Source organism: Laetiporus sulphureus (genome assembly GCF_001632365.1).
Source record: "Laetiporus sulphureus 93-53 unplaced genomic scaffold LAESUscaffold_20, whole genome shotgun sequence".
NCBI lineage: Eukaryota > Fungi > Basidiomycota > Agaricomycetes > Polyporales > Laetiporaceae > Laetiporus > Laetiporus sulphureus.
In genome coordinates, this window is record NW_024468529.1 from 475,069 (window position 1) to 502,169 (window position 27,101).

Here is a 27,101-nt window from a genome sequence, read left to right on the forward strand (position 1 = left end):
CTCGTGATCATCCCGCCCCTCCCTGCCCTTCCCTCAGAATCCTCCGGCGTCCCTGTTCCTGGCGCTTCCCTTCTCAGGGTGCCCGCCTGCTCACGTGCTGCGTGCCTCCCTCCCAGCGCTCCCTGCCTGCTCACCTGTTGTGCACCTCCCTCTGGCACTTCCTGCCATGCGGCGTGCACGCTCTCTCGTCAATGGTCAGCACGACCATCTCATGCATTGCTATCATTTTAGAAGTATATAATATATGCAATTGAACCATTAAAACGAGTAAAATGTCTTAGTGCACGGTCACATGACCTTGTTGACTGCAAGTGCGGTGCGCATCACCGACGTCCATGCTACCCCTTGTACGCTGTTCTGGCTGGTCTGCTCTCTGTCATACACATCTGCTGGCTGTCTGATGATGCACAATGGGCAAGAGCAAAAAATCTTCGGGAACCTCGCGCTCAGTGCGCATCTCCAGCCAGCTACATCTGCTAGTGGCACCCGATCCTGGTGAATCAAAAGCTCTGTCTTGAAGCAAGCTGACGTCCGCCGTCACAGGGAGAAGATGAAAGATGGACTTGAGCGAGAGACTGCAGGTGAGTAGCCTCTGGAAAACATCTATTGGAGATAATTTCAATGCTGTCTATTAGGCCTTAGTGCCGAGTCACGTGAGCTTTTGTCCCAAATCCGTGGAGAAGAGATCCCTTCTGAGGTCATAGACGATGGTATTCCCATGTCATCTGGTGAAGGAGGGGATGTAATGGACTGGGAAACGCTCCCAGATGATGAAGAGGGGTCGTTTGCTTATGCTGTCCGAGATATCATCTCTAGCCGGTGAGTGTTATTCTTCTTTGTGATTGAGGATACTCATTGGCTTCCCAGATGGAAAGGAAGATGGTACAAGGATGCACGTACCTGGCGGCTTTGCCTTGAGCATGTGCAAGCCAACTGGGCCCCTCTGCTTGACGCTCTCACCGATATCTACCTCGCTTGGTGCTATCCTTCGGCTCCTGACCATCCAGCCACTTCAGATGCCCTGCCATTATCTCGACTGCCTTTGAGCATGGAAATGTGCCCTGATGACGACGACTACAGCTTCACAATCGAGGTCATTGACATCTATACCCTCGACACGACAGTGCGCATCCCACGGTCCTGCGAGAGTCGTTCTCAAGCAGAGGCTGTCGCTGCTCAAGGATATCTCCCAACGACACCCATCGATCCCACACTGGCTATATCATTCAAGACTCTAGAGTTATTCCGTCGCCTTCGACTGCGGAAGGCATCCTTCAGTGCTGAGGCCTTTGCAAAGGTCTTATGTGACTATTATGCCATGAGTTTATCCGAATGTTCCTATTTGTTATTACTGATCTATCCATAGATACCATACAGACGAAGATATCGCTTAGCTTTGAGCGACGCATTCGATATCTACCTCTCGATTCATCAAAAAATCGAGAAACACGTTCAAGAGGCACTCGGTCGGGACACACCGAACTGGCGAGTGCTCAATGCATGCCCAGCCTGTTGTTATGAGGTAAGTGGTGACATTTCACTGCACTTATTCACACTAATATTCCCTCAGCTTGAAAATGAGCCTTCGCTTCATTTCGGTCGTATGTACTGCTTCGACGGCAACAATTCGTTGAAGCGGATTGCGAAGATTGGCAACCGCCGTGTGGGCGACACTCGTACTTTCGAAGACAGCGATTACTTTCTGAGTTCTGAATTCATCGACCAATATGCAAATGAGGTGAAGTCGAGGTGGGATCATGTGGCGCAAGAGGACGAGTCCCAGATCATGCCTGATCATGAAGTCGATGCCGACAACGATGCGAATCTCACAGACAGCATGAACGTTGACTCCGCCACTTGCACGTGTATGCAAAACTGGAAATCCGTGGCGTCTGAGGAGAAGAAGAAGATGTGGGGCATCTTCGAAGAGACGGGGATCTTTGCAAGTGCCTGCCGACACGGCCTCATCCTATGGATTGCAGATATGATCTGTAGTGGTGAATTGTAAGTTCTCACTGCCCCGCACTCTATGATGCTAACTATTCATAGAGCAAAGTATCCTCTCGCAATGGTAGCAAAAGCCCTTGAACTCCTCGGCCCACGGTCAATGGGTGGCTACGACATCGCATGCAGCTTCCTCATTACCATCCTTGAGAGCTGCCTCGGTCCTAAGTTCCAACATCTCAGGGCAAGCCTATGCGTGAACGCCTTCCACGGCTATACCCACAATCACGCATGTCAAACAAAGAACCATCCAAATATCATTGAAGGCATGGGGCTCGAGGACTTGGAGACAATGGAGCACATCTTCAGTGCCTCAAACCAGCTCGCCTCCATTACATGATACACCAGCCAGTATCGCCGTCGATCACTGATTGACATGTTCTTCAAGCAATGGGACATGGATTGCTATGCGAGCGTCGGCACCTTCCTGTACAACAACTATCGGCAGGCACTCGATATCCTCAATAGTGAAGCTGTGCAATTTGACAAAGCAAAAGGGTCACTTGGCATCACGGATGATGACATCGCTCGATGGTGTAAGGAGAAGGTGGAGTACTTTGCAAACATCGAAGAGGAGTCGGAGTGGGATGTTTGGGCGGTGGCCTATGTTGAGTTGCTACAAGAATACTATGCCCTCGAGTAGGTTCTTTCATGTCTCGAGGGCTGTGATACTAACATGTTATGCTATAGGGAGCAGCATGCAAACGCAACGGCAAGCTTCCTGATGACAACTCCTTCCGACTACGAATTCATGTCGCCATCATTGACCGGCAAGTCACATCCCATCTACAGTCAAGAACTTTCACGGACGCACAAGCTTGAGCGACAACGGCACCATGTATCTGAACGTCGCATGCAAGTTCTACGTGATGTGATTGACATGGAAGTTCGTATGTGCATTGTCGACCATTGGCAGCCCACGTCGCAGGAGTACAGAAAGACTATGGAGTACATCAGGCATCGCAAGTACCACCGCGCAGTTGACAACCTTCAGCGGCTGGTCATTCAGCAGCTGTTCGAGTTGCACAATATGAATCTCGCACAGACCGGTAAGTTCTATGGTCTGCAGTCATATATTACATATCTCAAAAATTCGTTACCAGCATATCGCATACGGACACATATCGTAAAATCATTGCAAACACGCTGCAAAGCTATTCACAATGCAGTTGATACCTACAATGCACTTGCTGTCAAGATGACACCACCACGCCCGACACTTGACTGGAACAAGGTGACGCATTACACGTTCCTCGAAGAATTTAACCTTCTCCGTGACACTGGCAATATTCTGCATGAGAAGCCATGGGCTCATCCTGCAGTGTGTGCGGTGATGAAGCAGGCAAACCGGCTTGCGCGTGCTCATGAAGAATTGGAACATCTCAATGTCGAGATCTGCTGAGTACAGACGTGCATTCACGATGAGGGCCACACATTTGACACGGTGCTAACATGTCTCGAGGTGCATGCAAACCCACTTTATGGTGCTGTCGCAGACTATTGTATCCATCGCCGTCGCATCAACATGCGAGTGCTCGCACGTTTGTACCAAATTCATAACCTCACCGGCTTCACTGGAAGTCACAATATCAGTTGCAGGAAGGGCACACTTGTATCAGTGGGCATCGAGTCACCAGTGGCGTCCCAGCCCAATAACGAGCTCAAGGAGATTGAGGCTGATGATTGTGAAGAGGATATGCAGGATCTCGGAGAGGATGAGGACTCACGTGGAGATATTGGCGGCATTGTAGACTATGTTTTAAATCTTCCTGCATGAACTTAGGCATTAGAATTTATTCTTTACACTTCCAAACTATGAAAGAGCAAAACGTGCTGACTCAATCTGTGAAAGAATGCGACAGACCGGGCTGGATATAATGAATACATAAGTTATAATGTCGTAAGCACCCCTTTACCAAGTCTGTATCATGGAAAGACACTTCAGAGAGATACATATGAATTATGGAACTCAGATTCATCATTGCAGCCATATGAGCTTGAACCAGTGGGCAGCGCATCAGTGGATTGCTGTGCCACCAACAACTCAAGTTGCAATCCGCGCGATCACTTTAAATGCCACAGCCTGCTTCTGCTCAAACCATGGTCCCTCCTCAGACTCAATTTCAGCTGGCTTCATCTGGGCCTTTCTACGTTATTCTTGGAGGATACTATCCGGGCATCAAGACCTCAGAGTGAGCATGTTAAGCTCCCAATAGCCTTGAGTGATACTGACGCACTGTGACAGGGTTTCAATGTCGGGAGGGAGGTTCACGCCACCATTGCCAGTCATGGTGAAATGCAACACTATCGAGCAGGCGAGGGATGTTGATCATCTGAATGAGGAACTCAAGGAGCTTCGGACTGCACATAATGAGACTGAGCACGCAGTAGAAATCATCATGCATTCTACAATCGCCCGCACGATCTTGCCCAATGTGCGCGCATACTATTGCATAGTCTATGGGCATGTCTCCAGTATATATCTCACAGTGTGAGTCCTTTACTTTGTTCATGTAATGCGAAGCAATGATTATTATCGCTTATTACTAGTGACGAAATGCGCATCCAAACGAACGGTCTTCCCAAGGCTATTTTCAAGAAGATTACAGGGGAGAACCATGCACCTGCATTCCAACAGGCACTCAAGTACATGCTCATGAAAGGTGCTCGCAACAATCATGAGATGCGACAGAAATCGGAGGTTAGGGGGCTCAGTGGAGGTAAGAAGTCTGATCTCTCGGCATCACCTTGCTCGTGCGTGCTCGTGCTCACAAAAACTGTATAGGTGTCGATGAAGGTGACTTACAGGAGAGGTTTCAGACGGTCTTAATGATGCACGGTGAGTATCTTGCTTTCTTTCATAGCTATTCCGATAATGCTAATTGACGTAAGGCGATACTGCGACAGCCACTGCTCAGTGTCCACAGACTCCGACCCGAGTGGCTGGCCTCACATGGTTGCAGACATTGAACACACCTAGCAACATATGCATGCAAGCAATGCGAGCCCCCAAACCCATGCGAGTCACTACGCCAAGCAGGCAGCCAATGAGTGCAACATCTGGCATGATGTATGATGCATCTCGTCATGTACACATCAAGAATGGTCCCCCTTCTGCACCTTCCATCTGCACAGATGCCCTTACAGAAGCTCCTTTGCCTGCATATGTGTATCAGCATGTATGGACATTGGCTGGTATCAGACAGACCCTTCAAGAGTCGTATGATGATCCAACACCTACGCTGTCTGTCGGCAAGATCAGTGACGATTATGTTCATGCACATGGGTATACTCACTAGTCAGTGATGCAGATTGTTCATGTGCATTCAATAAGCACAACATTGGCTGAGTTTACGGACCAGCTTGCTTTGGCTGGGCTGCCAGTGAGGGAGGCGAAGTGGTTGTGGAAGTATATTCGACCCAGCCGAGAACGGGCTGAGGTATCAGTCCTCTAAGAGAATGGCTTGTACTTTAAAACATTGTCTCTTTGATGATATTCACTCCCCCCTTGATGCAGTTAGCTAGGACACTTAGTCCCTGTCAATTACCAGCTATCACGTGACAATGTTGAGCCTCTATTTTTCGCTGTGGGTCCACCCTCTTGCCTGTCACTGAAACTTTCCCATGGCGAAGCAGCCTGACCTCGCACGTTATACGACTCAGACTCGCTCATTGTCAACGAACCTCATGTGAGTGCCATGGCAATCTACCACTAGTCAGAAGGGTAAGAAGAAAGCCCCTGCCGAGAAGGCCATAGAGGCAGCCAAACGCGACAGCAGGAAGAAAGCTGTTGCAGATGCTGTCGACACAGCCCAATCTCATGTGAGGGAACAAGCTGAGTCCTTGCACAACGAGCTACAAGACCACAGTGCCGAGTATTATCGCCAGGGACTCGTTCAACTCACATGCGTTGCGAACTCAGAACGCAGAGTCAACCCGTGGAACACATTTATCAAAGATGAGCTGAACAAGGCAAACACTGGTGAGCATACTACGCAATATCATTCTTGATTTACACAAATCTTAATGAAAGAATCTCCTCATATACAGCATTACCTGAAGGCGCGCAGCATTACAAGTCAAACAACCTACTGCCTGGCACCAAGGAGAAGTGGGACACCATGTCCCTCGAAGAGCGTACCGAATATACCAAACCATTGGTTGAGAAGCTGAACGAGACTCGGGAGATGCGCAAGCTGAGCGCGCACAACATTCCCATCAACGCATTTCACGATGTGCGTAGTAATCTCGCTAGCATCGAACACCAGGTGAGCATCATAGCTGTGTAATTGTAGTCTCCGAGTTAACACATTTATATAGCTGCAAGCCCTCAATGCTCGCACAGGCACAGAAGTCGTGCTTATCGCCGTGTGATCAAGTCTTGATCACTACAACCGGCCATACATTTTCAACACTAGCACGCGTCTGGCTGACTATTTCAATGTCATTCTCGGCAAGCAACTTCCTGATATTGGAGTGCAAATGGAGGCATTCTGCCTCAGTGGCATTCAACGTCACCAGCTGCATTGCGGCCTGAGCTATGGCTAACTGAGCCTCAGGAGTGTTGAACAAGACTCGTGATTACATGGCAGCTACTCGAAGCGAGATAAATTCAATTATATATGCGAAATTGTGTAAGTATTCTGGCATCTTTATATGGTGATATCGCATTGAATTCGCATTTTTATAGATGCTGCCGCACAGTATAAGGTCTCACGCATGTACTATACCAACTTTGAGTCAAAGATCACCCTCAAATATGGTGTTATCATGAAGGGCTAGCCTCTCAAGCAGTTTTGCTTGCCGAGTGATATCAGGTCGCGTGACGAGCTAGACGTCATCCTTCATGCATGGCAGACGGGTGCAACACACTTCTACAAGATGAATCCCATCGAGTTCAAGGCTTGGAAAGAGTCTCGCACTGACTGCATGGTTGCTGAGGGCAAAGAGGGCGAGCGTGAGGATGAGCGCGGGGACGAGATTGATTGGCCTGGGGATGAAGCCGATATTTCAAGCAACATGACAGAAGCCCTGCACATTGCGGTCCAGGCAGGAGACACATCAAATACTATCTCACAAGCTATCGCCAGTGCTGCCGTCACTCCCTCGATGCCGATCAACGCAGCAACAGTCTTGCATGCTGGCCCTTTCGCGGAGTCCAGTCGCAACATCGAGCCTATGCAAGAGAGATCAGCAGCTGCTGATGCGCGACCTGCAAAGAAACTCCGCATGCAGAGCGGGTCTGCAGACTTCATCAATATCATTTCTGGTGCAGGAGGCGGGTTAGTCACTGTCACCAAGAAGCCTCGGGCTATGCGCAAGGACAAGGGCATCCCCAGGAAGAAGAAGCACGTCGCTGGTGACGAGAACCATGCTCCGACGCTGCTCTCAGGTGCTGCCGCCACCGCCACCAACACCTCTCTCTCTACTTCTTCACTGACGCCTGGCACCGCGATCGCTTTTGCACCTCCTGCAGGAATGTGATGGCAGCTGATATATTCTACATGATGTGGTTGTCGTGTGCCCAACTTTCATTCTGTGATAAGCCGGTGAGCTTGCCTCTCCCCCCTCCCCGAGTGCTTCGTTCTCTGCTCATCTGCTCAAACATTGACATTTTTCATGTCATCTGTGTGGCTCTACAGTACTGATCCATGGATTTTGCATATGGAATCATGGAGGGTGTAAATTTTTCGTGCACCTTAGTATACATGTCATTAGAACAGCTATCTTGTGAATCTACTCTTCTAATGATGATTGAAATGAAATGACACGTTCCCTCTCCCAAGGCACAAAGAACACACCCAAAATTTGGGCCGCAAATGCGTGAGAGGGGTGTGCTCACCATCGGTGAGAGCGAGTGCACGCGCCACATGGCGAGGAGCACGGAAGGGATGCACGGAAGGTGGGCAGCACGTGAGCAGGCAGGCACCCCGAGAAGGGAAGTGCCAGGAACAGGAACGCCAGAGGATTCCGAGGGAAGGGCGGAGAGGGGCGGGATGATAACGAGCGGGGTAGCGGCAGTGGAGGGCAGGATGGGGATTTCCGAGCCATGAGGTCGGTAATGTGGCGGGGTGGGAGGGCCATCGGCACCGTTGATCACGATGCCGACGCTATCTCAGGCGATCACGAGCAATGGCAACGTGATAAGGGTCGTGCTTTAACAGGAAATCCCGACTCTATTGCGCGCACTATTGGCAACCGGTGAAGATAGCGGATTCGGAGCTAACAAGCCCGGCAATCCCGGGAGTATATGCCGGGCTAATAAGCCCCGAACCCTGTGAGGTCGAGGTGGTTTTGTGGGTCACTGTATGTTACAAGACCACTAAAGGAAATGGTGATACCTTTTTTGGCAACAAGATTATCATACATGGCAATTTCTCATGACTATGGAGAGAAAACTTGCAACGAAGCATCAGACTCTTAGACCAAGGAGCAGCTGATAACAGACCATACACTACAAGGCACATTGAAGACACCTTCCATGCCACTACAAGTGTATACGATACTATGATCTGGGCAAGTCAACTAAACTGTGCCACTAGGCAGCTTTGAGTGCCACACAACCTGAGTATGTTGTTAAACTATTTTACTAGGCAGCTTTGAGTGTCACTCAACCTGAACAATGTCATTAAACTGTTTTGCATACAAGCTCATTTCTATAAAGGGGGAAGATACAAGGTGACAATGAATTGAACCACAAGTCAATCACCTATAAAGAAAATGAAAGCATAAATGTATACGGATCTAAAAATGTTCACGAAACTCACCCAACATTTGCTGGCCATCTATAAGACTGACATCATAAAGAAACGGGCACAGCCATTAGGATGGATCACCATCACAGATCACGGATCATGATCGATCAGAAAATTCAATCTAGATGCTCATCATAGATCATGGCAAAACCAACACAATGTTACCATCCTATAACAACATTCTCAAATGTTATCCAAGTACCTGAACATGTACTTCAAACTGGCAGCTTTGAGCACCTAAGGACCTAAATATGTCCACTAAACTGTTACACATGTTACTGCACTGTTTACACATTTGCCAACCTACAAACACCCAACAAAAATCTGACAGTTTACTCAGAGCATAAACCTGAGAAGGGGTGATGTCACAGTTTTCTAATTCCAATATACCTTTGGCATCATGTCAAAGTATAAACCTTAGACATGACACAAGGCAAAGATGTCACAGGAAGCCACTTATGATCCACCAGGAGCGCATCCAGTCACATGATCTAAACAAGTGTCCATACCAGCACCCCTAGCACGTGACCCTTAACTAGTGCTTAACTACAATCACCAAAGTCTGCAAGGCTCAGCTATCCCATGTGACACTGAGGCACCTTACTAAGTAGTAGACACCCCATTGGCCACTTAATAGTGGCACCACTTCAGTCACCGACAAAGGTGGCACCATGTTATACATTTATCTCATTGGATAACCTCACGGCCAATAGTAGGTAGTTGTCATGGTGAGACCAGAACCATTACTGGTTCTGGCATTTTGTTCACATGTAGGTACCAGAGGTTCCACAGTAGCACAAGTGTCAGGGGCTCTGCCATACATGTATATAAGCATCGATGAGGAACTGGGTATCCCCAGTTTCATTCACCTATTTTATGAGGCCTGACAGCCACCTCCTTTTGTGTGAGATAAGGCAAAGGGTCCTTTGAACCCCTTCTTGCTTCATATCATCATCCACCACTGGCAATGAGTCACAGGACACAGGCAGCACCTTGCAGCCAGCTTCTTACCTTTTTAAGCAGGAGTCACAATGCACCGTGACAGAGGGAGGGAAACTGAGCCACAGTCACTGCCCATAGGCTCAGATATATATAGCTGATTGGTGATCAACTCAGGAAGTGCAGAGTTGCTAGACCCAGATTGTGACACAGTGCATGCAATGCAGGAGCATATGAAGGTCACAGTGGATGATGAAGTCATATGGACAGTACAATATGTGGGGAGAGTGGCTTTGAAGGATGTCCTCATTGAGCAGGTGTGTAATGGCATGAGACCAAACTGAGTGCTGATGTGAGATCAAATTCGGTGGTGTGAGATCAAACTCAGTGGTGGTGCAGGGGTCAAAGCATATGTCAGGCTGTGCAGGCTCAGTCACTAACTGTTCTGGTTTGTTGGAATGCCTTACACCCCATGCTCATGGGGGATTGTGTGCAGCTGCACTCTTTGATTCAATCATCATGTTTACCACCAAGCTCAAGGGCAAGGGCAAGGGTGTCAAGCAATCTGCTTCATGCAAAACTGCACTAGCACAGTCTTCCTCAGCATGCAATTATCATTAGAAGATTCATAAAACATCATTGAAGTGCCCAAAATGCATGGAGCATTTCAAAGTGAAGAAATTTCTCAGAGTGCGTGTACTGCCAATGATATTCTCATTGATCACATTAACTGATCAATATTGCAAACAGATGCATCTGAAGGTGGGGCATGTGAAGAAACGATGGAATCTGGGATCCACTATGATGAGGAGACCGATGACAATGCAGGGCATGATGAACATATATGTCATGCTGCCCACACTTTGTCGGTATGCTCATCATTCTAACAGTGGACACTTCCATTCTGTTTTTGCAAGAGGTCAATGCAATATCCATCATCATGTTGACTTTGGCATGACTACTCTGTCACTTTGATTGTCACAACCATGATGACCTTCTCATGCTGTGCACTCTGGAGCACCAAGCCTGAATGATGTTGCTGAAATGAATGCAGCAAAAGCATGCAGCCTTGACCAATGATGAACAGTCTGGGTTGATCATGTGTGGGCCCAGCAGTTTATCAGGTTGTTGGAATGGCAGCTCACTCATATTGACCAACAGGTCACTATGGAGAAATTGCAAGTTGCAGCTGCACTCAGCAGTTCTCACACCATAATGACATTTCTATCTCACCTGCGTCAACCTCTCCTTCACCTTAAGGCTCCCCTCAATGACATATACATATCTTATTCACTGAGCTCAACATTCTTTGCTCAGCTCCAGCTCTCTTTGAGTCAAAAGTCTGGATGGTGAAGCAGCATGCAGTTCTCAAAGGGAACTGCCAGGTGATGAACTTGCAAATGTTGATTTTTGAGGATAAAATGCATTGTCATAATATGCACCTATACAATAAGTCAGTTTCTTCATCTCTGCTGTGATTTTAGAGCCTGTGCTCTCTTCAAATGTACTTATCTGTGGATGACAGATGCCCAATATTGCATGTGGCAATTTACTGAGTTTATGTACTGATTTTCACTGTTTTTGGATGCTGCACACTTCACCTGCACTGAGCATCATGACACAAGGCAAAGCAGTTGGCTTTCAGTTAAACTTATACTCTCAGTGGGCTGAACTAATAAATCCCAAGGTTTTCGAGAATGCACACATGGTGATAATGTTGTACTCTACTGTGACATCAGAATACAATGCATACAATATCAACTACATCAGGCAAGAACAGCACATCAAAGGAGAAATGCAAGAAATAGAGCTCAGATGATATTTCATTATTTGCAAAATGCTGATCAAGACATCAAGGAGGAAGTAGAATGATGCTCTGTTCTATATGCAGTGGTGTGTGTTGTGCTCGGTGTGGATGATATGCTAGAACATATCCTTGACAGCTATTTTCTGACAAGAGCTTGTTCTGGAGGGAAAGTTCAAATGGTGCCTAAACTCTCCTGCCATGTTTCTGCACACCAAAGCCAGGAGACATGAGCAGACAATGTGCCCACACAAAGATGCTAGAGCTGAGAATGACCTGAGCAGCTTTTAGAACAGTGGATCATGTTGGGCAACCATGATGCATTCTAGTCAATCAACCCATTATTGATGTACATCACTAAGATGGACGAGTCATCAATGTTATTCACAGATGCCTGGTCACTGGTCACCACGTGATGAGATTGGCAGGCAAGATAAAATTAAGATGCACCCATGACAAACTGTATTCAATGAAGCTGAATGCTGCAGCAGACATTTGCAAAAGCCAATAAAAGCGTTAAGGAGTGAGATGGCAGCATCTGATGGCAGTTGCTTCAGTGATAACAGGCTGACACTTGAATGGAGCAACATTCTCAGAAAATGTCCCACCATTGTCCTCTTGGTGGTAGACATCATGGTCTGCACAGCTTAAAAAACATTTGTCATCATTCTGATTGACTGTCAGACATACAGTGAGCCACAAAACTGTTGCAATGTTTGCAACAGTCACATTATTTGGCTTATATCTCAGGAACCAAAATAGCTAAATATGAAAATCTATATATGATTGGGAAGTCTATGATATGAGTGTTCAAATGCCACTTCGATGAGATAAATTGGCTTTGTGACTGGTGAGATATACAATATTCTAGACAAAATCTGCATTGCAAATCACCCTGATTATAAAGCCACACTTTCTCCACTGTCTAATGCTACATAGATGAAAGTCATTGCCTCATCTCAATGCTCATGCAATGAGTGTGAACTATTGAAATTTCTAGACAATGCACTCATGTACACCACTATCGAATGTCTGTTATATACCCATACATCTAATAGAACATTCCACCTATACACAGTAAGATCTCAAGTGCTCATATCTCAATGCATTGCTGGAGACATTTTGTGTACCAGGAACTTCATGCTGCACTGCACAAACATCACATTCTCGCACATTGCAGAGAAACTTGCAATGTATCTTTCTCACCTTATAAAGTTGCAGGAAGGCATCTGCAGTGCTCATTTAGACAACATGAGAGGCTTGAAGGAACCCAATCATTGAATGGCTCACTGACATGATTACAATGATGGTCAAGGGGATGCATCACTATTGACCCCAGCATCACCAAAGCCATGGTCAGTCTTTAACCAATCTGATATCCTCACTGTCAGTAGTGCAGTCTTGCATGACTTGACAGATAGGAACTTCAGAGAGGGGCTGCTGCTTCCACCTCTAAGCCAAAGCCCAAGATCAAGGCAGTCGCTGACTTATTTGAGACAGTGATTGAGGTGTATTACCTTGAGGATGGATTCGAAGCACTTTGCACCCCAGTACAGGAGCTCTATAAGCCCCTGATAGAAGTAGCCATAAGGACCTTTTATGAGTTGTACAGAATTGGTTTACTCTCTTTTCCATTCATCGCTTCATCAAAATGTCTTTATAGCCAAGCTACACCATTGCACAAAAGATGTGGCCCCAACTTTGACCTCAACTGCACTCAGTAAAACAGAACTAATAACTTATTATCGATCACACACAGCCTTTGATCTGGACACATGAGAAGATCCTGGCATCACCCATGCTTGAGCAGGCACATGCAGAGTTGCTGGTGATGAACAGCCTAAGCATGGAGCTGGGGTGTGAGCTGTCAGGGATGCACCAGGATGCATCATGAGTGTACATGAGCTGCAAAGACTTTTGATTGTGGGTGTGAGTGTGGTTTCTGTGCACATGTTATTTGATTTGGTTCTTGAACAGCCATATAGAGAATCATTCACATCATAGGTGCCTATAAAGAATTCACATCAGAATGTGGCAGTCAATTGGATCTTCAGCAGAATCAAATGCCACTGCTTTGTTTATTGAACACTTGCAGTGATGCTGGCCATGGCCGCTATAGCTATTTCAGATGTTACCCACTTTGGAAAAGGCCCCATTTCCCCCAGATGTGATGACTTGCCAGTCAATGATCTGCTGTAAAACCCTGGATGGCCGTATGCTCCACCTGATGGCCAAGCATCTTCCTCCATCCAAGACCATGAAGATGAGCACAGGTTGGATGCAATACAAGAAGTTAGCGGTGAAGATGAACTTGCTGATGCTTCTTACCATTCACCTATACCCCGCTGTCCTCCTGCTGGTAAATCAGTCTTCTACGGGACATGTTATGATCTCATGACATTGTTGTTTTACAACCAGCCATTGACCTCATCGAAGATCTTAACCCTTCATCACGCATACATCCAACGATGCTTGTGAAGGTCAGTGTTATCTTATTCATTCCATTCAGACTTGATAACTGCCACTCTGTCACTAAAGTGAAACTTCCTTGTGGCAAGGACATACTGATGACCACTCATATGAAGCTGTTTATGGCCCGCCATCCCAATGTGGTGGTGTTGATGATCTTGGTGCCTTCTTGAGTGATGTGCAGGATGATGCCGATGAAGATCACAATGTGCAGGATCATCACATTCCTGACATTCCTCAAGAGCAATACATGGACTTTGATGAGTTTCTCATAATCAATGCAACCTCATGCATGAAGAAGGTTCTCAACTTTGCCCACGTCTCATCTTATTCAGCACACGAGTAAATCTCGTATATCGTATCATCATTTGCATAAATTGTGGAGTACGCATTTGACACTATCACATCCACAGCCATCACTACCAGCAGCACTCCACTCCTTGCTCTTTTTCCAACCAATATCACCTTCCTTCTAAAGCAGAACTTCACGATATGCTCATCAAGTTGGGTGCTCATCTGCTCAATCTGTACTGCCTGGTCTCGTCCAACAAATCAACAGCCTCGCTGTTCTTGAAGTCTATCAGTGTCTCCTGCCCATGTGTTCTACCAGCTACATGCTGCTTTGTGACCGTCAAATTTTTCTCCATGCATAGTAAAGGCAACAGCTGCTTTGATAGGTATTTCAAATTCCAGATTATGTAGCTCAAACCGAGGAACCAGTTTTGCAACCCATCATCGTGGCAGCCTGATTAATCAATCTCATTTGCAAACTTGTGTTAGAATATGCCTGACGTCGCAGGCACCCCACAAGAGTAGCATTGCATCACCGCTCCCTCGAACGATTTTTGAAACTCCTTGACTGACTTTGTTTTGTACTCTGACCCAGCTCCCATGTTGGCCCTTGGACAATAGTACAGACATGAATGAGGCTGATTGTCATCCTGAACATCCATTATGAAATCGAAAGAGCACGTTCCCAATCAGCTCTCTATCATCGACTATAGATACTTCATTTTGAGGTCTCGCAACATTCCATACACCACATCATAGGTGCTTTTCTGGCACAATATCTGCCTCCTTATTCTTGCTCACCCCTTCTGACTTCACCACTTTCTCTTACAGTATGGCTGTATGCTCCGCTTTCAGAGGATTCAGCTCGTTCCTCCATTTGAAGGCTGCATTTGTTCTCGCTATCTGCATGCTTAACTTTTGCCCAGATCCTGAAGTATTTTTGCCCACTTGTCACCATCCCATAGCTTCGTTGCATGCCACCATCGCCGTGCTCCTCCTTTGCATAGATGCTGTGGATGTCTGACTCGCTTCTTTCATCATCCCACCCTCTTCATCATTCTCGACGTGTCCTTCCCTCTGCTCAATGTATCCCTTCCTGTCCCCTTTTGAACTGACGCACTGCTCAGCAGCTTTGCCTGGTCTTTGCATCATGGAATGGATTTGAACTTGATCCTTGCAGACTGAGGCAGTGGCTGACTTTGTGGCATTGGATAGAGCACCTCAGTCTGATTTTCGCTTATCACTTCCCTCCCTTCTTGGGCTGAATTCCTCATTGTCAGCCCCTGTTCACTTGACCATCCTTCTGATTGTGCCCATACAGCTCTCGGCCTATCATCCTGTCAGTGTCCTCGTTCAACTCTTCACCACCCTTTTCTTCTTTTGGCAATTGCTCTCATCTGCACTTAGTCTTTTCTGTCATCTTACCTGCTTCACCCTCTTCATAACGCCTTCATTTTTTCATGAATCCTGTTGCCGTCCCTCTGTTCCCACATTACCGCCTGCCATCGGCCTCTATCCACACTCTTTCAGCATGTTCAACAACAACTCACTTGCAGGAATGCCAAGTATTTGATTCTGAAATGCACATACAATGTAAAAGGAATTCTGGTAAAGTAGACACACGTGTCCCATCTGCATCAACGTCAGATTGTACCTGTGATCTGCACCTGTAGTCAGTATTTGCCTGTATGCATGCAGCCTCCATGCTTACTGAATGCATATAGCACCAATTCCTCATCTTCGTTGTGCTTCCCCATGTGTATGTTGGCACTCTGATTGTCATCCAACAAGTCTCAGAAATAACAACAGCACATAACATGGTTGGTTCACTGTAGTCTGACATCTCTTTGTCACGCTGATGCTATTGGGTGGCTGAGGTCTTCGTGCAGTCCACGGCACTCTCAGTTCCTTGCCATGTGGTCGACATGTTTGCATAAATTGTGCATGTGATGGTAGGGTAAAAGCAAGGATCGTGAACTCCCTCTCCTTTTTCTGCACTCGATGCAGTCTTCACTCATTGCGATTCAGAACCTGCTTTTCGATTTCGTCTTTCTCCCCTCTTGGCCGACATTCTCTTGCAGATTTGCTTGAGATGCATTCTGTTGTTATATTTACGTGTTTTGTCCACAGCCTTCCTGTTCGACGTGCCCTAACCTACCTAACCCCACTCTCCATGGAGAACGGGCACTTATGAAGTAATGTAACACTAAACGTAACAATTTACGCTGGTGACCTAATCTTCATCATGACATCTGCACAACAACCTCATGTGTTCTTTCCCCTGAAACCCTCTTGTCGCATTGCTGTCATCTTCAACAATCTGCAACTGCTGGCTTCTACATCTGAATCCTGTCAATTACTAAGTCTCCTGTCTTGGTACAGTCCTCCTTCCCTTATACTGTTTTGTGAATTGACGTATCCATGTCAGTGATGCACAGGATTGTTTCAGCATGTCATCCATGCCATCTCCAAACATTGTTTATCATGATGAGCTCATGTACATGACTCAAATGCAGCACGCTCCCAGCAATGTTCACCCTGATCTCATTGCAGATGACCCTGATGCCAGCCAAGGATCGCTGCTTCATTGAAACTTATTACAATATCCACAGCATGCATTGGTCTGACTCATCTTCTGTACACTGCAACCATGCTTGCCCCCCCTCCAGCACATTCTGATTGAGCAGGTTGGATCTCAATTTTGTCTATCTCCTGTGATCGTTCATGAATGGCAATTTCTTGAGGATGCTGTCAAACATGTAATGTCCTGTCTTTGGGGTCGAAGCTCATTTCTCTACGGTATGGAATACACCAAGATCGTCTTCCCCTATCCCACCCGATATGGCTACAAGTGAACTTTTGGCGCTTATACCAGCTGTATGAATGCTGCAGAAAGCTGCTTCTGAGTTTTCTTTGACTTCATGATCTATTTTCAAACATCTCCATTGAGGACATCCTTGAGCCAGATGCCACACTGCAACAGATTCTCACATTCATCACCATGATGGAGTCTTTTTCTCCCTCTGATGCCGTTGGCTTCATTGTCGACCTTAGATTGGCTATGCATCCATGGATTCCCTATTTGCACTGCCTTTATAAACACGGTATCCCTATGTGGATATATTGGGGTTCCCCATAGTCACTTGTGCACTCCAATCCATCTTGGTTCAAGTGGCTTCGGGACTGGCATCCATCGCCAGCCAGTGTTCAAAGTGCTGTTGCCAATGCTGACCTGCCACTTGTCGCTGGTTCGGGTCTAAGCTCCATCTCTGACATGGACGATGGTCTCATCAATCCTGAACCTGGTAGTGGCCAGCTTTGTGGTGAGACATGGCAGCAATTCCTGTGGAGGTGATATCTGGATCAGCAAACAATATGTTCCACTGCTACCATTACTCAACACAATTGTTGGGATGCCACACGGCGGCACACTCGCAAGTGGCTTTATAACAGTCCTTACTTGCCTCATGTGTTTTACTGGTCCCTTCATCATCAACAATGGATTCGTTCTCTCGTCGAGTATTGTGTCATCCCAATGGTGCTGCAAAGCTACCCTTCCAATCATTGGATATTCAACGATATAGAGAATATGTGAGATGTCTGCCCTGAATTTGATTTTAGTTTCAGCTGCACCATCCACACTATTCATCAGCCCACTCCTGATGACCTCTCTCGTGCATCCCTTGTCCGCTCTGTGCATCCCAATGACATATATGGCTTCCCCATGTCAAACTTCCTTGATTGCGAGGAAGTCTGGCGTAAGTTCATTCTGATGAACCCACAAGCCTACCAATCGATTTCATCACCGAGCATCAATGATGATGCTCAGCTTCCATCATATGACTTCGGTCTTGCAGACTCACCTTGGAATGATTATGCAGCACCTTCATCCCCATTGCTTCCTCAGTTGAGCAATCCTTACAGTGAAATGTGCCCTGCCATTTTTGCTCCAACCACCAAAGATACTCATCTATCATTCGATATTATGAGAGTCTTGTTTTGCAGGTATGGATTCGTTCCTTCTGCTGCATATTCTTCTCCAGTTCTGGACATTTATGATGAGGTGACGTGCTGTTGAATTATTGATTATGGTGCAGTGTCAGCTGTCCTCCCTCCTGCCGATGTGGTGTTTTGTCATTTCATCACTTTCATCGACTGAAACTGTGATAAAGTCGGTCTTTGGAATCTGGAGCATGACCATCCATCATTCATGGATAATGTGGATTCTAAGCTACGAATTGAGGTGCACTCTGAAGCCATAAGTCTCAAAACCCACTACTTCATTTAGACAAAATTGCCTCCATCCAAGCGACATTGGTTCGTCATTCTTTTCTGCACCATCAATGTAGTTCAGGTTGTTTGCATGCAATGGGGTCCTTCCCTTGAAGATGTTGTGCACGGCCTTGTGAAAAATGGTATACCATTTCTACACCATCTTCCTGACCACTCAATGTGATCCCTCATTCGCCACAGCTGCCTCCTGTGTATGTCCTCCATCACTCCTCAGACTGGCATGCCACTTCAGAGGATTATCAGTCTTATGTCTACTATTGCTCCCACCTCCTCTTGTCCATGCATGCCAGAGAAGCTGTACTCAAAGGTGGTATACTGTGGCATCTCACCAAAGATCAATTTGAGCTCCAGGAAGCAGACCTCTACAGTCCTTCTTGTTATGCTCATTCTCATACTGGCTCTCTCACAGGTTATTCACACACAGCTGCTCTGTATGATTACATGCTCACTGACAATGAAGTTGATGTAATCATTGAGCAGTACCATATCTCATCGGGTGAGTTGCTCGATAACTGTCACTTACGCCTGGGTTGTCTGGTCGCTCATGTTTATTAGGTCCTGATAACCCCAACAATTGCCCCATGCTCCATTCGTAGTGGCCTATGCCAAGTTAATTGTGCATGAGCAGGTATGGGTTGGGCTATTGGTCGGACGCTGCAGAGCAATGGTACCTTTCGGACCTCATCGACAGACTCTCACAAGCTAGCATATTTACGAAGCTTGATCTGAGATGGGGCTTCAACAACATAAGGATTAGGAAAGGAGATGAAGAAAAAGCTGCCTTCATCACATGTTCCTAGCACCTTTCAAACAATGATGAATACAGTCCTCGAGGACTTAATTCGCACTGGAAAGGTGGTAGTCTACTTAGACAACATCTTCATTTTTACAGATGATCTCAAAGAACACTGATGACTCATAAAAGCAGTTTTACAATGCCTCCAGGACAATGACTTATATGCCAAACTGGAGAAATGCTTCTTTGAACAGTCCTCAATCAAGTATCTTGGCATGATTATCAGCAAGAACTCGGTACAGATGGACCCTGCTAAAGTCGAAGGTGTCATTGGCTGGCCAGCACCTATTAAGGTCAAACAAGTACAGGCCTTTTTAGGATTCGCGAATTTCTACAGGCAATTTATAAATGACTTTGTGAAACTCACACGACCTTTAATGCTTCTCACCTGTAAGGACATACTCTGGCAATGGAAGGAAGAGCAAGACCAAGCCTTCAGTGCACTCAAAACGGTGTTCACCTCAGCCCTGATCCTACAGCACTCTAATGACACTGCACCATATTGTCTGAAAACCAATTCTTCAGATTACGCAACTGGTGCAGTACTCGAACAACTAGGAGAGGACAAGCTATGGCATCCAGTCACATATTACTCAAAATCACTCAATGAACATGAGAGAAACTACGAGATTTATGACAAAGAGATGCTTGCAATTATTTGGGCACTAGAAGAACACCAGCACTATCTAGAAGGACACCCAGAACCCATTGAGATTTGGTCAGACCATCTCAACCTTACTGTACATACTTCTGCCAGTCACAGAAGTTATCCTGGTGCCAAGTGCGCTGGGCATTATTCCTCACAAAATTCAATTTTATACTTAGTCACTGACCTGGAAAGACAATGCTATGTGCCGATCCTCTGTCTAGGAGGCCAGACCATGAGAGGGGGGTAGACAGCGACAATTCAAACCAAATGCTGTTAAAACCTGAATTTTTCGCTATCAATGCGATATGACCCGCTCACGCATCTGAAGTTGATGATGCTCAACTACTGGAAAGGATCAAGAAGGCACTCACAGATGACATGATGATCAAAGATTATCATGCACTTTTGACTACAGGACAACACAAATTTGGGAAAAACCTCACAGAGTGAAACTTTGAGCACGGACTGCTGCTCCATCACAGAAAGGTTTATGTTCCCAAAGACCAACAGCTACACCTTGACCTAATAAAGCTCCACCACAACACTTTACCAGCCAGACACCCAGGAAGGTTCAAGACATTGAAGCTCATCACTCAGAATTATTGATGACCAGGAATATCTGTAATGGTTAAACAATATGTACAAGGTTAGGTTAGGCAAATCACCCAAGAAATCCTCAAATGATGCAGCCGGATGGGATATTTATGCAGCAGAAATGCATGAAATCCCCTCACATTCACGAGCTGTGGTAGGAACAGGAGTCACCATTAACCCTCCTAAACACACCTACACACAAATAGCTCCACGAAGTGGACTGGCTGCTCGAGGAATCGACGTGGGCGCTAAAGTCATTGATCCAGATTACACTGGAGAACTCAAGGTCGTATTGATTAACACAACAGATTTCATATTTTTGGTTAAGCCAGAAGACAGGATAGCCCAGATAATTTTCGAGTATTATGCTGAAGGGCTTCCCTCCAGAAGCTATCAACCATTATGAGCAACAAGAAAAGGAAATAAAGGTTTTGGCTCCTTGAGACAATGAGCCTTGAGGGGGATAGTGTCACAGATTTTCACCACAAAGTTCACATGTGACTTTACCTACACCACAGATCACGTGCTTCACCAATATCTCACACCACTCAGCCACAGACACGATGCATAGAGATCAGGTGATAGTCCACATCACATGTTATGGTCCAGACCTGCAGATGATACGGTCGAACCTGTCTATTTCAGGATACAGTAAAGGCACCCATTTGGGAACAAAGGGAACAAGGACTGTTGTTTAGAATCATCTAGGCAATCAGCTCAAGGTATAGCTGTTACCACAATAGGATGGATCGTCTCACCATTGTTATGGATGAAGACCGATCTTCTCACCTATTGTTCTAGTTTAGGATAGATCTTTCCACTTATTGTTCCACATTGTTCCACATATAGTTTAGTCACCTAGATACGTAGATAGCCAATTGTCTATTTTGTAGTAGTGGTACGATGAAGGTTAGGTAATCAGGCTCCTGTACATGTACAGTATATAAGATCAGCCATGTAGAGGACAAAACTTCAGATTGTTTCTCCTCGTCTACCACTGTAGCGACCACTGAGCTTACTGGCTCTCACATATGTATATCTATCACACTTCCATACACTTGCTACACAGCTAGTAAGTGTTAGGCCCTTAAGCCACTTTAGGGATCAGGGAGATCAGGGCAGCACGTTCCACATGACCATTCCTTTTATAGTCTTTTGATCTCTTGTACAGTGGCACTGTGACACTTAGTCAGATGTACATGTCATTTATAGGTACTTCTCTTTCCACAGTGCTGACTCAGTTTTTGTCAGAGCTGATGGTAGCATCATCATTCAACTGTCATGTTGCTTACCCATTCTGTTATCTTCTGCACACCATGTAAAAGCAAGCTAGGATGGGTGGAAAATGCCTGTCATCCGAGTTTTGTATATTATTCGCACATTTCATTCCTTTCTTTGCTTCCCGATATTGCATGAAACCTTCATGGACCTCACTACCGCTGTTCACCAACAGTGAGCAAAATAATGGTGAGTTCATCACCTGTGGCATGGTAGCACCCGGGCCATGCACATGGGAAGTCTGGCACTTGTTTATCCCACACTTTAACTGCAACCCTCACCCTCATCTCTCCTTGTCGCTCTCATCACAATTGACCCACTTGCTGCAGTGTTTTATCTGCTGTCATATTTGTGTCCATGCTTCTCCTTTCTGACATCCTGTTCCGGATCGCCTAAGATTAGTGAACACTGATCCTTGGTCTTGTTACCCAGCTCACCCCAGCTGTTGCTGATGCTCTCTGCTTGAATTTGGTCTGCCGCAAATAGTGAATGCTGTTTGTGACACTGCTTTGTCATGACTTTGTTGAATGATCAGTCGACACTGATCACGCTCCTCTTGTCTTCATTGGCTTCTCAGACATTGTCATCTTTTCACTCCTTGTCTCGATTCTCTAGGATTAGTCATTGCTGATTATAGATCTTTTGTCCTGCTCACCCTGACTGTCACTGACCGTCCTCTATGTATACTTTCAATCTGCCATGAATAGTGTGTTCTATTCATGGTGTTATTTCATCTTGATGTTGTGGAGTGATGAGTGGATGCTGATCACGCTGTTGTTGTCCTTGTTTTTTTTTTCCTGGCCTCCTCATTTGAGCCCCTTATCTCAATCACCTAGGATTAGTGATTGCTGATCTGAGGTCTTCGTGTCCTGCTCATTGTGGCTGTCTCTCACTATGCTCTCTGCCATGAATAGCCGATTCTGTTACTGGCACTGTTTTGTCTCGACCTTCTTGTGTGATCATCATCCTCTTCTTCACTTCTTTTTTTACACTCCTGTGTGCTGTTTTCCTATAGCGTTCATCTGTCTGGGTGTGTAGAGTGCTGTTGGGTCATGCATTGGCTGTGAGTCAGTTATGCAATCGGAGCACATTTACGCTCAGCTGACTTTTACATTGGAGGGTGTTGACATACTGGTGTACAGCTGAACCTGGTGAGTTCTTGTGCTGCATCATCATGGTTCTCCATGTGCCTTCTGCTACGCCAATCTCTTTACATGGTCGATGTTGATTTCCACAAGGCTTTCATGTTAATCACTCTTATTATTCTGATTGTCCGACCTTAGTCAGGACGTTGAATGTTATCCACATTCTTGCCCTTAGATTGTCAATCTGAAACTTATATATTGCCAATGTCATTGATGTCACATGCATAATGCACATGCCAACCTTTAGTCACATGCATAATACATACAAGGGCGCTCATTGTAACGTCAATGGTAACAGTTTATCCACGTGCATTCATTTGTAATGCTAATGGTAATGCTATATCCATGTGCAGGTATCCTGCGATGTAATGGTCATCATAATCTTTTTTGCATGTCACTGCTTGTGCTCTCTCTATCTTCTCTCACTCTGTCATGAATAGTCGATTCTGTTCATGGTGCAATCTAGTCTTGACATTGTCACGTGATCAGTGAATGCTGATCACGCTGCTCTTGTCTTTGTTCACTTCTCTGGTGTCCTCATCTTTTCACTCCTCATCTCGATCATTTAGGATTAGTCGCTGCTGATCATAGGCCTTGTTGCACTGCTCATCCTGGCTGTCGCTGACTATGCTTTCTTTGTCTGATTTTGATCTGCCGTAAACAGCAGATGCATATCCGCTATCAGGAATGGTGCAACATTCAGATGCGTGAAGTCACGATGTGCATCCACCTGTTAGATATGTATGTATGTGTACGTCATTCCACCTCTGGTGTCTTCTCCGCTGCTTCATTTCTAGATTCTAGTATGGTCCACTTATCCTCATCGGACCCATGTGGCATGAACCCCTGTCTTTATGTGTACTTGGTCCACATTGCATGCTGTGCTTCTCACCCTGTTGGATGAGATAAAAGGGTGTTACATATACAGAAGTGATTATTACCACCATCTGTCCCCACTCCAACCTGCCATGTTCCAAGCAGTGTTGTCTGCCATGGACGCATTGGGTGGTGAAATGGTCCTCCAATTTGTCTATTCATTTTTACGTGACACTTGGGATGCATTATGTATTGACCACTGACCAGGATACGAAACACTCTGATTATGTTCGATTTCACATTGTGTTTCGTGTCCTGTGCAAGTTTCTATGTCTAAATCCAATCTTGCAATATGTACGCATTTCAATGAATCCTAAGCGACTGCCGTTCAACTCACAGCAGCATCATTTATGCATTCCTGCACTCAGCAGGATGGTTTGATAATTGGTGCATTTTCTGCATGCTCTTCTCACCTGCATGCGCCATGGGCCACGGCAAAGACTTCATAACTTGTGTAAGAGGGCCATTTCTGGCAGGAATGATTCCTGAGGTCCTGACCAGTTTGTCATGACATTCATCAGATTTATTGAAAGGAACAGAATGTTGCCCACAGTGAAACATCAGTTGCTTTGACAGATATTGAAAATGATGTGATCATTGAAGATGCAGCTATATGTTGAAGGAATAATATATTCTGAGTAATCTACAAAGATTACAGTATGAAGAAGGAACCATACGATAGGACATTGACCAATCATGATATTCATGAACCCGACTTGTGCAATGTGGGGGTGATATGAAGGAGATATAGATATGAGGAACCATAGGTTAACTCAAATATATTTATAGTATATCAGTGTCACAGTATTAAGTGGCACCTTTCTTTTTGCACCAATAAAGTCATCATTCGGCAACCACAAGTGGTTATTTAGACGCCAACCTTCATATTGGTCTCACAAAGTGGATACTTAGACAAACAGCACAATACCACCACATACATCGTGGATATGACTGTGTCTACCACATGACCACCAAGCACCTATGATTCAGCCACCCAGTTATGTGACACTGGCCACTTGCCCTATTCAGAAGTTATCAGGCATTGGTCACGTGACACCAGGCCATTTGCCCAGAATGGAACTTTTTGGTCCACAATAGGCTTACCTGTGCTCATTGGACCATCAAGCTAGCAAGCACTCAATTCGCTGCTCAATAGCAGCACCAACTACATGGCTGCCAAATAGTAGCACCAATATTAGAATATGCGCTATGGCAGAACCCCCATTGGCCACTCAATAAGCAGCACCACTTCATCTACTCAAATAGTGGCACCATCTTCAGGCAATTATCTCATTGGGTAAAGTAGGACTACCTTGGCGTATCCATGGCCTTTATAGATAGTTGTTATAGCAAAAGTCCAGAACCATTACTGGTTTTGGTAATATGTTCACATGTAGACAGGACAGGACCCCAGTAAGTACACCATGGTTAGGGTACCCAGGGTCCACTACTACATGTATATAAGCACATGAGGATCTAAGGGAAGACCTTAGATTCATTCATCTATTTCATGCAGCCTAAGAAGCCTTCACCCCCTCTTTGTGTGACGTAAGGCTATGGGCCCTTTGAGCCCATTTTTGTAGGCTGCATGTCACTGCATGCCTTTTTAACCTAGCCCCCTTGTGGCAGGTCCTTATTTTGGTTTTTGTGCAGGTTACTGAGTGCGGCTAGCACCTTGCAGCCATTTCCTTGCCTTTTGGCAGGATCTATGATGCACCGTGACAATCAGTAATATACTGAATATAATATTTGAGGAAAAGAAAACACCCAATCACAGATTAGGGGGTGCTCCTCACAAAGCCCAAACCCAATCATAGAATAGGGGGTGTGCTATCAAGCACATCAAGCTTACCATAAATATAGTGAACACATTAGTCTTTTTATGCGAGTATCTGCTTTGTCATCAGATAAACATGATAATGCAAGTATATTTCAAGGCTTGGCTAGCAGAATGACATACTGCTTTAGCCTGTTAAAGCTTACAATTGATTGATGTGACATTTAGTCCTGAGCATGACAAATAAATCGCATCACATTTATGGCAGTCACCCATATCCAGCTCATTTGATAGCCTACTGTAGACAAACTCCACTGTCTCAGCAAGTCTGTATTCATTTGACATGATATTTCTAAATCAGGAAATTAGCATATAATACTGCGAAGGCAAGCAGACAGACAATGTAACCGAGCCTAGTGAAAGTCAACCAAGATTGCATCCATACTAGTTCTTACATCACAATAAACCACTGTTTTCCTTAAATGGTTCAGAAACCAATAAAGCCAACCCAGATTGTGGAGTTATCAATCTGAAGAAGTGCATGACACTTGACTAGCTCAAATATTCAATCAAGTCTCACATACAAAATCTTCACTCAATCGAACATCTTCACTTTGCATAGTATCTTGTGAAATATACTGTGACAAATCGGGCAGACACTGTCCTTGAAACAAACTTCCTGTTTCTAAATACTTTAGTGAAGTAAGGGCAAGCACCGTCCTTGTAACAAACTCTTTGTTTCTAAAGCATTTAGACCTGTGCAGCTTTGAGCACCCTATGGCACATGACTTTGCATGATTCAAAAATCATATACTAGTCGAGATTCGAACTTGGTACTTCACCCATTCAAGTGGCTTAGGGGCTAAGCCATGATGTCCAAGTTCACCAGAGACCACCTGACTATACCCAAGGTTAGCCTCGACCCCCCTCGAGTGCACAGGTTCATGTCTCAGCGAGAACAAAGATTATCATGACTTAATCCCTGACTCGACAGCTATAACACAGAAGCACGAAGTCCATGGGGGACTGAAGACTGAAGACCTGGATAAATCAGTACCACAGAGTGGTACACGAACAGTTGAGTATCTTTTTTGCGATACATCATGCATCGTATAATGACCTAGTGCATGTCTTTAAACTGCAAGCACCATTTGGCAGCTTTGAGCGCCACCATTTTGACCTGAAGCAAGTCTTTAAACTGCATCACCTGTAGATACCAGAGGTCCTAGACCTGGTATATGGGGTCTTTACCCACATGTATATATACCAGGTAGCTACACCACAATCTATAGTGACTTCTCCACTGAGAGACTTGACCCCTTAACTGGGAGTCTTGTAGCCTTGCCTACTAAGTTCTCAGCTTGCTGTGTATCCTTGCGCATGCTGCACTAGCATGTAGCTTCTTTATCACTGTATTTAGCAGAACATTGT

At 45.5% G+C, this 27,101-nt stretch overlaps 5 protein-coding genes across 5 annotated transcripts; all 5 read left to right on the forward strand.

Moving 5' to 3' along the window:
• Positions 1-403: 403 nt before the first annotated feature.
• Positions 404-2,344, forward strand: LAESUDRAFT_759386 (uncharacterized protein; the record flags this gene model as incomplete). The annotated part of the gene is made up of 7 exons (XM_040912588.1): positions 404-495; positions 544-581; positions 636-819; positions 868-1,297; positions 1,367-1,522; positions 1,571-2,004; positions 2,050-2,344. 7 exons carry the CDS (start codon positions 404-406, stop codon positions 2,342-2,344), a joined length of 1,629 nt encoding a protein of 542 aa, XP_040764306.1.
• A 36-nt stretch (positions 2,345-2,380) lies between these two features.
• LAESUDRAFT_759387 (uncharacterized protein) lies at positions 2,381-3,406 on the forward strand (the record flags this gene model as incomplete). The annotated part of the gene is made up of 3 exons (XM_040912589.1): positions 2,381-2,643; positions 2,695-3,053; positions 3,108-3,406. The coding sequence occupies 3 exons, from the start codon at positions 2,381-2,383 to the stop codon at positions 3,404-3,406; spliced, it is 921 nt and encodes a 306-aa protein (XP_040764307.1).
• Positions 3,407-4,104: 698 nt separating this feature from the next.
• On the forward strand, positions 4,105-6,378 carry LAESUDRAFT_759388 (uncharacterized protein; the record flags this gene model as incomplete). The annotated part of the gene is made up of 8 exons (XM_040912590.1): positions 4,105-4,196; positions 4,250-4,495; positions 4,555-4,724; positions 4,790-4,843; positions 4,897-5,302; positions 5,721-5,986; positions 6,055-6,272; positions 6,325-6,378. 8 exons carry the CDS (start codon positions 4,105-4,107, stop codon positions 6,376-6,378), a joined length of 1,506 nt encoding a protein of 501 aa, XP_040764308.1.
• Positions 6,379-6,885: 507 nt separating this feature from the next.
• Positions 6,886-7,488, forward strand: LAESUDRAFT_759389 (uncharacterized protein; the record flags this gene model as incomplete). The annotated part of the gene is made up of 1 exon (XM_040912591.1): positions 6,886-7,488. One exon carries the CDS (start codon positions 6,886-6,888, stop codon positions 7,486-7,488), a length of 603 nt encoding a protein of 200 aa, XP_040764309.1.
• A 5,025-nt stretch (positions 7,489-12,513) lies between these two features.
• LAESUDRAFT_714291 (uncharacterized protein) lies at positions 12,514-14,317 on the forward strand (the record flags this gene model as incomplete). Its single annotated transcript, XM_040907061.1, has 7 exons — positions 12,514-12,532; positions 12,581-12,695; positions 12,818-12,857; positions 12,924-13,082; positions 13,262-13,361; positions 13,921-13,982; positions 14,156-14,317. 7 exons carry the CDS (start codon positions 12,514-12,516, stop codon positions 14,315-14,317), a joined length of 657 nt encoding a protein of 218 aa, XP_040764310.1.
• Between the last annotated feature and the right edge of the window lie 12,784 nt (positions 14,318-27,101).